Genomic DNA, 12,369 nt, shown 5'->3' on the forward strand with positions numbered 1-12,369 from the left:
GTTGGGACCAAAACTCCCAAAATCAATACCAGCCTTCCTTTTATGGTCATAAACCTTGTGTTAAAATTTCATAGATTTCTATTCACTTTTACTAAAGTTAGAGTGTGAAAACTAAAAGTATTCGGACGACGACGACGACGACGACGCCAACGTGATAGCAATATACGACGAAATTTTTTTCAAAATTTGCGGTCGTATAAAAACTGAACTATAACCACTGAACCATGAACATGAGGTCAAGGTCAGATGACACCTGCCAGTTGGACATGTACACCTAACAGTCCTTCCGTACACGGAATATACTAGACCTATTGCTTATAGTATCTGAGATATGGACTTGAACACCAAAACTTAACCTTGTTCACTGATCCATGAATTGAGGTCGAGGTCAAGTGAAAACTGTCTGACGGGCATGAGGACCTTGCAAGGTACCCACATACCAAATATAGTTATCCAATTACTTATAATAATAGAGAATTTAACATTACAAAAAATCTTAACTTTTTTTTCATGTAGTCACTGAACCATGAAAATGAGGTCAAGGACATTGGACATGTGACTGACGGAAAGTTCGTAACATGAGGCATCTATATACAAAGTATGAAGCATCCAGGTCTTCTACCTTCTAAAATATACAGCTTTTAAGAAGTTAGCTAACGCCACTGCCGCTGGATCACTATCCCTATGTCGAGCTTTCTGCAACAAATGATGCAGGCTCGACAAAAATGTAATTACCTGGTAAACAAGAAGTCATTTAAATTGTAACTGTCTTAGAAGATTTTTTGTAGAAATGTCAACAAAATTCTCAATAAAATACATTGGTCACCTGAGGATCACCTATCCCATATATGGCATCAATCAAAATCCAAGCTTTGTGAAGATTTTTAGGTGTAAAGGCAATTTATGCTCTCACAAGAAGGAGATCAATTTGGGTGTGGCACAGAATCATTCTGCGTCTATAATACTTTATAGTGTACTTTCTATATGTGGGTTTAAAAATATTCTGATGCCGTCAGCTATAAATGATATATAACAACAAATCAAATATGATTATGTTTAATCCATTTCTCTAGCTAATAACTTAAACATAACTTAATAAGCTTATAATGTTAAAAATAGTTCTGCAGTCTTGTGTATGCAAAAAAATTGGAAGTGTTTACGAGATTCAGTTTAAATAAAATTTCATGATATATATATGTTTAATAAATATATGGTCTGAAAACATTACAACATTGAATTCCTGCTACTTATATTTTGATTCCAATAAAAACAATACAATATTTATCATGAGTACAAGCTCTCTATTTTTTCTAGATATCAATTGATGCATTCCTATATAAGAGATCCAAGCACTTTTAAGCATAAGAATTGTCAAATTTTAAAAGCATTTTACCCTGCAATTTAAAAAGTATCAGCATACAAAATTTAATCATTAAAGTCATTTTTAATTTTCCTTTTAGCCGATTTGTAATTTTTGTAGACAACCTGTTCCCACAACCCTAGTCATGATTGATAAAGCGTAATAAAATTGTTTGTAAAACGACATAAACTGAATATATTGTAGTAAAAATTGCACAAGATAAAGTCTGTCTATTATGGTTAGTTTATAAACATAGATTCCGTGAAATCGGTATAATCATAGGCATCTGGTATTGTTCGTCCCGTCTTGTCCACAAAAGGTTTCATCCGCTGTATACAATAATCTGCTTGATCTTTTGTAAGATTCTGAAAATAAACAACAGGATATAGTAGTTTCTTAGTATTTATTTCTTTTAAGATAATAGTTACTAATTGAAAATAAATCCATGTGCCATTTTTCTTTTTCCTTTACAAAGGTTACAAAACTAAACAGCACAAATATTGTCAGCAGTGTGTATTAATAATCTCCATTTCTTAAAATTGTGTATTTGATTTTTTCTCTCTGTTTTTTCTGCATTAAATTGACATTAAAATTTCATAAAATAAGAGAGAAAACAACCTTAATCAGTAGCATAATCTTTCAATCATACAAATTTTGTCCAAGACATGTTTTAATGATATGAATAGCTACTACCAGGTACAATGTATATGTGTACTATTTGGAAATATACAAATATCATAACTGTAAATGATTTTCCTCTATTTCTCAGACCAATACTTACTGCATACAGCTCTTGTGCTGTAATAAACGGTTTATCTCCTGAAGTGAGGGCTTTGAAGGCTTCCACAACTTCAGAACTAGACTGTACATTTTCTGTTTCTCTACTTATCATAAATGCCATATACTCTTGTAATGATACCTGGCCATCTCTGAAATTATTAAATTATATATTGGTTCAATTTTAACAACAAAATCGTAATTCTTTGTTTTATTTTTCATTTGCCTTTTTTTTGGGTCTAATTTCTTTACCCAATCTGTTCAGCAATTTTTTTATTATTTTTTTTAATTTAATAAAAAGATTTTTCCCTTTTTACTACAGAAATAAAATACTATACAAAGGAACAAACTTCGAAGATTTCATGGAATCTATTAAGTTAACAAAAACTCAACTAAATGGAAATACTTTTAAAAAGGAACATGTAAGGCCTTAATTAGAAAGATAGTTCAATGAGTACTGTTCTATTAAACATGAAATCAATTTCCATTATAAAGTTTTATTTGTCTTTCATCTAGCTACTTCAAGAAGAAGTGCTTGTTATAGTTTTCATTATGCAAGCCATTACTTCATTCAGATAACCCCATCAAACTTGAAGTGTCCTTTGTAATAATCAATACTCACATTTAAAATTCAAACAAAAGATTTTTTGTACATTTTCATCTCAAACCAGTTCTATCATTAATACTACTATCAGATCGAAATTCAGACTAACCTGTTAGGATCTACCATATCTAATATGGCCTGGAATTCTGGATCAACTTGACCCTCGTCCACTACAGGAAGATCATATCCCAGGGCTCGGAGACAGGATTTAAATTCTTGGTGGTCTAATTTACCAGACTTATCTTTGTCAAAGTGCCTGCAAACAAAAATTAAAATTCATTGAAGCCAGTTATTTTTTCCTTCTTAAATTGTAATATCTGATTGATTCTGTGAAAATTTCTTTTTTCAGAAGTAGAATAGAAAGTTAGTCATTTCTGAATTTTATGCAGAAATTATATTATTACACATTTCTGTTATTGAATTGAACACATTCTTTTATGCATTTTAATTCAAATCAAGATAGTCTATAAAAGTTATAAAATTAAAATTACATTAGCAATTCTTATTTCAAACATTTTCAATTAACAGCACATTTTTTCCATGAGTTAAAATTATCATTCATTATATAAGTATTGTGATTAAATCAATTAATTACTGACTAATTCTATTTCTATTTTTGATACTGTTGCGTCATCAGTGTATGTATAAAATATTAAATTCATGCAGTATATAAGATTCTGCCATGTCAGTCGTCCTCATGTTACATAAGAATTTTAACCTGATCACATGTCACCAATTACTGATAAGGCCAGTTAATGTGATAAACACTTATGATAATGATTGATAATTAACTTACTTGAACATCATGCTGAATTCTCTCAGAGCATCTTCTGATACACCACTTCGGTTTCTGTAAGATAAAAAAACATCTTGCAATATATCTGTCATTTATATCAATGCATTTCTCTTATTCTTTTGCAATTTAATTCTTTTTGCAACCATTGTATAAAATTGTTGTTGCCAATGATTTCAGAAGATTAGCTGAGTTGCAGGGTCAATTCCTTTATCAGCATACTGGATGAATATTAGTGCTAACAGGTGTTTTAAATTGTCAACTTTGTAGAATGTGGAAGGCACTTGAAGGTGATTTTTTATTTATCAAAAATAATAATTTATTTGCTTATCAATAGAGAAGCAGATTTCTACATAGTTACTCAGGGTTATGGGATTTATCCAACCTCTATAGTTTAATTATCAGTTTCAAAGTCCAAGGCTAGGCTCAGACTTAAATATTTGCTCTTTTATGTTGATTTTGAATAATTGTAGATCAAAAATATATACTAGAGGCTCTAAAGAGCCTGTGTCGCTCACCATGGTCTATGTGCATATTAAACAAAGGACACAAATGGATTCATGACAAAATTGTATTTTGGTGATGGTGATGTGTTTGAAGTTCTTACTTTACTGAACGATTTTGCTTCTTACAATTATATCTATAATGAACTTTGCCCATTAGTAACAGAGAACTATATTTGGTAAAAATTTACATAAATTTACCAAATTAATGAAAATTGTTAAAAATTGACTATAAAGGGCAATAACTCCTTAAGGGGTCAATTGACCATTTAGGTCATGTTGACTAATTTGTAGATCTTACTTTGCTGAACATTATTGCTGTTTACAGTTTATCGCTATCTATAATAGTATTCAAGATAACCAAAAACGGCAAAATTTCTTTAAAAATTACCAATTGGAGGGCAGCAACCCAACAACCAGTTGTCCAATTCATCTGAAAAAGGACAGATAGATATTGACTTGATTAACAATTTAACTTCTTGTCAGATTTGCTCTAAATGCTTTGGTTTCATAGTTATAAACCCAAAACTGCATTTTACCCCTATGTTCTATTTTTAGCCGTGGCAGCCATCTTGGTTGAATGGCCAGGTCATCGGACACATTTTTCAACCTAGATACCCCAAAGATGATTGTGGCCTAGTAGTTTCAGTGGAGATTTTTGTAAAAGATTACTTAGATTTACGAAAAATGGTTAAAAATTGACTATAAAGGGCAATAACTCCTAAAGGGGTCAACTGACCATTTCGGTCATGTTGATTTATTTGTAAATCTTACTTTGCTGAACATTATTGATGTTTACAGTTTATCTCTATCTATAATAATATTCAAGATAATAACCAAAAACAGCAAAATTTCCTCAAAATTACCAATTCAGGGGCAGCAACCCAACAACCTATTGACCGATTCATCTGAAAATTTCAGGGCAGATAGATCTTGACCTGCTAAACATTTTTATCTCATGTCAAATTTCCTCAAAATGCTTTGGTTTTTGAGTTATAAGCCAAAAACTGCATTTTACCCCTATGTTCTATTTTTAGCCGTGGCGGCCATCTTGGTTGGTTGACCGGGTCACGCCACACATTTTTTAAACTAGATACCCCACTGATGATTGTGGCCAAGTTTGGTTTGATTTGGCCCAGTAGTTTCAGAGGAGAAGATTTTTGTAAAAGCTAACGCAGGACGACGCCGGACGCAAAGTGATGAGAAAAGCTCACTTGGCCCTTTGGGCCAGGTGAGCTAATAATAACATTCATCTAATTAGAAAAAGATGTCTTCTCTTACCAATATTTATCAAATTCTAAATTAAATGAAATGTAAAAATATAATTGAATATGGAGTGGAAAATATGATTTGTCCTACCTTGCTTGTATCTGTTGTTCCAAGTTATGTTGCATTCTCATACCAAGTTGGTCTAACTGATCCCATTGTTGTGCTAGACCTACAGTACTGTGTTCTGTATATCTGAAAAACAAATTCATCAACATTCTTAATTTCTGTCTGAGGAAAATTTAAATCATGTGAAATTAAAAACGTTCCTTATCAATATTTCACAAGTTTAAAAGTCATTTTAATATTTTTGTTCTTTGCTTGTCATTATGCACGCCAACCCCAGGTGGGTCAACACATGACAAAATTATTTATGTCCAAAACACACCTGTTTCTTTGTGCCAATTAAAATTCTACAGTGTTTCTGCTTGTATATTCAAAACTGTAATTTCTTACCTACTGATTACCATTAATATGTTCTAATCCTGAATATGCATTAAAAAAATGTCACTTGACAATAAGTCAAACAAAATGCTGTATTTGCATTACGTTCAGAAACTTTTAAAATTATCTGTCAAGTTAATAATTTCAGCTCTACAAAAAAAGTTGCAGTAATAGGTGTATTTCTATCTTGATTTATTTCCAATTATTATTATTCTCTCATTCACCATACAGAATAATTTATCAACCATAACATTGTCCTTTTTTCAGATGTCAGATCATTATAATGTGTTTACCTGTTGTCAAGGATCAGCCTCTCTTCCATAGCAGCACCTAGATCTTCTATACGTTTTAACTGGCCCTTCTGTGCCCTAACCTCATTAGATTTTTGTTTTGTTGCCTCCAATTGATCCTCAAGTGTTCCTGATCCTTCCATCATTGCAGATCTAAAGTTTTTAATATAAAATTGAATATTCAAGGTACTGAATATAAAAAAATACTTCCAGAAAAAAATCATCAGAAAAAGTATAATTATAAAAAAAATCAACAACCTTTTTAAAATAATAACAATGAAGCATAATCAATCATTGAAAAGAAGATTTTTAATAATTGATAATAAAATTCAGAATTACACAAAACAAAAAATTTGAAAACAAAATTTTAAAGTTTTAAATCATAATTTAAACCTGAAGCTGCCAAGTCCCTGGATGTTTGTAGACTGTAATATTTGACCCTAGTTTACGTAAAAGACATAACTGTAAAAAAAAACAATCCCCAAAAACACAAAAATAGTTATGGACATCAAATGTCTTATACATTAATTAGAACAAGTGGCCTGTTCTATTCAGATTGTTGAAGGATGCAAGCTGTTCAAATACAAATTGATTCATTCCAAAAAACAATAGTGTAGTTTAACATTTTAACATCACAAAAAATATTTCTGCAGGTGTGAATTTTTTGTTGTCAGTCCTTACAATATCTGAACAGAATCAACCACTTGCACAATAATTACACAGGTCGTTGCTAACATAAAGCAAATGTTATTTTGTCTTCGTAAAAATAAATCATGCCTGTCCTGAAACTAAAACCGATATCAAAATAAATAAAAGAAACATGCGGTTTTCACATAAAAAATAAATAAATTAAACCTATCATTAAAGTTAGTAGTCCTGATTTTAATATTGAAATTCATTCAATTAACACACATTGAATGCCAAACTAAGCTGATGAGAACTCATCATGCTGGATGTCTAACATCTAATACACTGCAACTTCTACTTAATATATATGTTACATATTCAGGGAATAATTATTCGGAAACTTTCTTTTAAAGGTCAAAAGGTAAAGCTTAAATTTGTATACAAAAATACATTCTAACAGAGATCAATAGCAAAGATGATAAATTATACTGATATTTCATACTGTCCTTTGTGTAATTTGTTCATATTTAGATTCCATATTGAGGAAAAAAAACAATTATTCTGAAAACTTTTTGGAGCCAAAATATAAATAGTCAAATATAATGGTCATATATAAAAGGACAGCAGTGGTCAGATTAGTACTATAAGTCTTCATAATGGCAGACAACATAAAAAGGAAAATCCCATGCCAAATATGAGATAAATAATAACCCTTCCAGGAGCCACATTCTGTAGAACGGAAAATATACAATCAGAAAATCAAAATAGCAAGTAAAGAGTAAAGTTCACTCGAAAGAGTTGAAGAAAGTCACACTCTAGTTTTAACTTTTTCAGGTAAAAAAGTATAACTCTTTTTTCAAGTAAAAAGTAAAGTTCATTCGAAAGATTTGAAGAAAGTCACACTAGTGTTTTTAACAGGTAAAAGAAAGATAACTCTTATTTTCAAAAATATTTACAACAAATGCATTAGTCAGAGACACTCAGAGTTGTGTTAGGTCACTTTTTGAAACTTTTGTTTCCACATAACATAACATAGGTCTAGATCTTTAAATGCAGATTAATATTTGACAGGGTTTAAAGGTAACATATCTATACAAAACTTATTTATAACTATCATTTGAAAAAGTATATGTTGTTTTAGAAATCTTTCATTGGGTTTTCTGCTCCATATTCTGCATAATATAGAATTTGAGAATCCAAACATTTTATCATATCTTGAGTAATTATAAAGTGGACATCAAATTCATTGAAGACCAGAAAAGTTTTCTACATTACCTTGTTGCAGTAAGCCATGAATGGAAGGCGTTGGCAGCCTGGGCAAACTGTTTCCTCAACTGATCGTTCTCCAATTGTCTCTTGTGTTCATCCTCTAAATCTACATCTCTTTCCTTTAATGAAAAATAAATATTATCATATTAATATTTTAAACTGTGCATATATTCACTCTATGTTTGTTATCTTTAAACATACTGAAATAAAAATTTGTATTTTCTAACTTAAACATACTGATTTTTGAATAAACAAATCTTCAGCTTTTACTTGTTAGACCTAATTGCCTTGCCTATTTAACACAACTCTTACTGTTTTTTTCTTCTTCTCCAACTGAGAAATTGTTTTGATGCCTCCATTTTTTTACATTTAAACTATCAGAGAACACCACAACTTAAGTTTGTAATGAATAATGACTGCATCGAAATGTATGGTGAGTCTTATAAATAAGAAATTTTCCTCGCCATATAAACACAGCACACGTACCTTAATGATCTTTTGTAGATTCCTCCATGTATCTTCCAAGGTATCCATTGTGAACCATGTGTATGGATTGGCTCCTACATCAAATGATTTAATCTGTTTGTCTAGGGCAGCAAGCTGGTTAAAATCTTCCTGGGCAGCACTCAAAGAGGCTTTAAACCCATCATGAGCTTCTATCAAGGCCTGCAAAAATCATATATTTTTTTATCCATGTTATCTATCTAATAAACTTCTTTTTCTCTTCTCCTTATAAATACATGTATCTTATAAATGATTCAATCCAAAAAAAAAAAAATCAAAATTATCTGTAGTAAAACAGTATTTTGATGGCCTATAATTGTGTTTCATATCTCCCTTCATATCAATATCAAAACAAGGAATTGTTGTATGATGATTAATTAGGGAAAAAAAGTCAACAACACATATAGACAAGCATGTTAACAACTCTGGATCACTGTACAGCCTTCAAAAATTAGCAGAACTGTTTCTTCATTAAAACCTATGAAATGCCCCAAAATAACAAAATTTGAAAATTCAAAAGAGAAAGTCAGTATAAAGCTTATAACATTAAACAAATAAAAACCATTATGACAAACAAATACCAACATCCTGGCCCTAGTCTAAACTTTACACCTACTTTAAGAAATAATCCACTTTCTTTATTTTCATAAGAGTACAACCTCCAACTTGGAATAGACCTTTAAAGGTGACCTTGATGTTTTTCTTTTTTCTATCAATGATAAATTTTTACAAACTCTTACCTTAATTTCTTCAACAGAATTACATCTAACAGAATCTGTTAAATCTTCTTCAGCATTCTCAAACCAGCTGTTAAATGCAGAAGCTTTCTTGGCGAAAGTGAGGTACAGATCCTCGATTTGACGATACTGATCTTGTAAACGTAAAAGCCTCTGTTTACGGCTATCAGAATCACCCAAAAGCTTCTGCCACCTGGAAAAAAATAAAATTTAAATGATGAAATTGAAATCAAATAAATTAAAATTATTTTCTTTTAATATTGTCTGTTTACAGCTGCATTGGTAATAGTACTTAAAATTGTTTTTTCTTTAATGTCTGCCATCAAATGCATAGATTAGCCTAAAAAAACCTTATTTAAAATGTGACAAGTTTTATACATGAAATTATATCATTCCATTGTAAGAGATATGTCAGAATTTTCACTGTGGTATAATAATTATAAATCTATAAATACGTAAATGGGTATTAAGAAATATTTTGCAACTTTGTTATGCCTTTTTGCTTTTGACCTAGAAATCCTACACTCAGGCCAACCTTAAAAATATGTTTGTTTGCAGTTTTCCGACTGTACCTTCAGACTGAAGGGTCGGTAGGTAGGAAAAATATTTTATTTTATCAGCCAAAATACAGTTTAAAACAGCAGTTACACTAAACCAAGTTTCTTGTGAAGAAAAAAAAAAAACATTTTAAAACAACAAACACTGGACATGCTGAAAACCAACATCAAATGAACAGACATTTTCAGATAAAAAAACTTTTTAACCAAAACTGAAACTTTAACATAGTGTCATTATCCAATTTATGACATAGAATATGATATAATTATTAAATACTGGAACACTTATAAACAAGGAATGTCATTATGTTTAAACTGTTTTTTAAAGAAATATATTCAGACATGTATGCTTCTTGACTAGAATGTTTTCATGAGTAGAGTATTTTCATCAGAAAAATGTATATATTATAGATTTATAAGACAATTATTAAAGAGTGTATTTTTAATAAAAAAAAATAAATTACCATTGAATCTTCCTCAATTGAAAAAAAAGTATTAAGACATCAGGCTGTTTTCATACAATATGTAACAATATTTAATTATATATGATAAGGTTATATTTTTGCCAGGCTTTAATGAAAACCAAAGAAATCTAAAGTTTGGGGTGAAATCCATAGCACCCCATTAAAAGTAAATGGTCTGTACTGAAATGTTTTTAATGCATAAAAATTTGGCAGCATAGCTCCTAAGGACATGTTTTAATTGAATTCACACAGGCCACACAGTTTGGGTATATTTAATATTGTAAGAAAGAGAATAATTGCAATGAGTGGGGCAGCCCCCCTTATCCTAAAGGAGCATACTCATTGCAATCGAAGATAGATTTAATATAGAGAGAGTATATTTATTTTTCAAGCTAACCATTCATTTTCTCTACATCTTTGTGTAGTTAGGGTTGCTTCTTATTGATTTGGCATGTTCTATATCCATTAACATTTCAAATGAGCCCTTCCTCCGTACAGGCGGGTTTACAGATATCCATGAAGATTTAAGTCACGGAGGAGTGGTTTCATCTTTGTCGTCTTCACAACGATTTGTAGAAAATATGCTTAACTTCAAGCTGCTGTCGAATTATTTAACCACTGAAATTGGTTCCATATAGTCAGGCTCTACAGAATCTGAACCCGATTTGTTTGAGACAGAATGGTTATCGTGTCAGTTATGAATATCCGCTGCATCATCGTCAATGATATCATCACACATGATTACATGTGCCTGAATCTGTATAAACAGTTTACTAATAAACTTTTTTGTTTGTTATTTGTCTTAAAATTGACACGAGACGACAGCGTAGAGTACTCCTCCGTGACTTCATGGATACCTGTAAACAATTTCCACGTGCTTTATCATTAAATGGTCACATGAACGCTTGACGGGAAGCTAAGAAAAACGGAACTTGAAATGCGTAATTGACCCAGACTTTAAATCATTACCGGAAAGGACCCAAAGTTCCGGATCGCGTCAATAGAGGTATTAAAAAAAAATTCTTCAAATTTAAAGCAATAAAATTTTCACAGTCGGGAGGTTTTTCAAGGGTCGGTCGGTAAACTGCAAACAAACAATATTTTAATTTAAGCCTCAAGATGTCTATACTAACAAATTAATGACATCATTACTGTCTAAGCTGGTGTACATACCTGTCCATGACATCATTGTAGCGTTTCTCTATGGCTGGAGTCTGGGCATGGTTAGATGCTACCAGTTGGTCCTTCAGAGCTGTAATAGTCTGTATACCTTCCTTCTCAAAAGCTTGTAATCCAGCATCGAAAGTTTCCTGTCAAACAAGATAGAAATTTCATAGAAGGGGAAAGTTGGTCACTCTCTGATTGAAATAAACTTCAATATTTAATATATTATCAATTCAATTTTACCTTCATTTCCTTTATAATGAACTTTTATTCAATGATTTTATTATAATCATCTGTTAAGTATATCTTTTACAGAAATGGTAATAACTTTTTGAGTGGTCATTTTATTTTCCATGAGATTAATTCACAATCATAAGTATAAAAAGTTTGATCCAGTTGACTGTAATTTTTTAATGGTATTAAAAAGTACTCTAATAAATATAAAAATGGAATTAAATAATGTTAAAGAAATTCTGTTGGACAAAACTATACTAGTAAAAATTTCTGATGAACTAAAAAAACTTACTTGTTTGGTGAGAAGGGTCTGCACAGAAGACAGATCTCTTCCATAATCATCAGATCGTACTTGTGTTTCCTTATCAGCTATCCAGCTCTCTACTACATCAGTTTTCCAGATAAACTGAAGGAAAGCTGAGTTATCAATAAGTCCTGCTTTACGACGGTTAGCAGCATCAGACAGGGAGTTCAATTTCTCCTGAAGACCTGCAATCCTCTGAGCAATTCCGTCAGCATTGTGGTTACCCTGCAAAGGAGTTACAGTACTTGTTATGTTATACACTACACAAATATTTATTTTACTGATTTTTTTAAATTAATATTCTTAAGAAAGATTTAATAACAGAAAATGATAGGTGTTTTTGTTTAAACAACCTATCATTTTCTCTTATCAAATCTTTCTTTACAAGATGTACTCAATTCTGTTGATTCAAATATAAGCTAAAATGTGCCCAAGAAATTTTAATCATAACTGCACATGTATATCAATCAAA

The 12,369-nt window shown here is 30.9% G+C and overlaps 1 protein-coding gene across 15 annotated transcripts in view; it reads right to left on the bottom strand.

The window, feature by feature from the left end:
* Positions 1 to 1,040: 1,040 nt before the first annotated feature.
* The window catches only part of LOC134707656 (spectrin alpha chain-like), a 58,664-nt gene continuing 47,335 nt past the window's right edge, over positions 1,041 to 12,369 (bottom strand). For 11 of the 15 annotated variants that reach the window (XM_063567621.1, XM_063567622.1, XM_063567626.1 and 8 more), the window contains 12 exons: positions 11,886 to 12,122; positions 11,369 to 11,505; positions 9,178 to 9,367; positions 8,420 to 8,599; positions 7,940 to 8,052; positions 7,376 to 7,393; positions 6,041 to 6,190; positions 5,397 to 5,498; positions 3,538 to 3,591; positions 2,851 to 2,997; positions 2,142 to 2,289; positions 1,041 to 1,725 (listed from right to left, as the gene is read on the bottom strand). In XM_063567621.1, coding sequence (XP_063423691.1) covers positions 1,600 to 1,725; positions 2,142 to 2,289; positions 2,851 to 2,997; positions 3,538 to 3,591; positions 5,397 to 5,498; positions 6,041 to 6,190; positions 7,376 to 7,393; positions 7,940 to 8,052; positions 8,420 to 8,599; positions 9,178 to 9,367; positions 11,369 to 11,505; positions 11,886 to 12,122 — 1,602 coding nt within the window. In that variant the 3' untranslated portion in view covers positions 1,041 to 1,599. The remainder of the gene's footprint in view (positions 1,726 to 2,141; positions 2,290 to 2,850; positions 2,998 to 3,537; positions 3,592 to 5,396; positions 5,499 to 6,040; positions 6,191 to 7,375; positions 7,394 to 7,939; positions 8,053 to 8,419; positions 8,600 to 9,177; positions 9,368 to 11,368; positions 11,506 to 11,885; positions 12,123 to 12,369) is intronic. The other 4 variants (XM_063567627.1, XM_063567625.1, XM_063567620.1 and 1 more) reach the window with 1 other exon arrangement.

Source organism: Mytilus trossulus, chromosome 2, assembly GCF_036588685.1.
Source record: "Mytilus trossulus isolate FHL-02 chromosome 2, PNRI_Mtr1.1.1.hap1, whole genome shotgun sequence".
In the NCBI taxonomy this organism is placed as follows: domain Eukaryota; kingdom Metazoa; phylum Mollusca; class Bivalvia; order Mytilida; family Mytilidae; genus Mytilus; species Mytilus trossulus.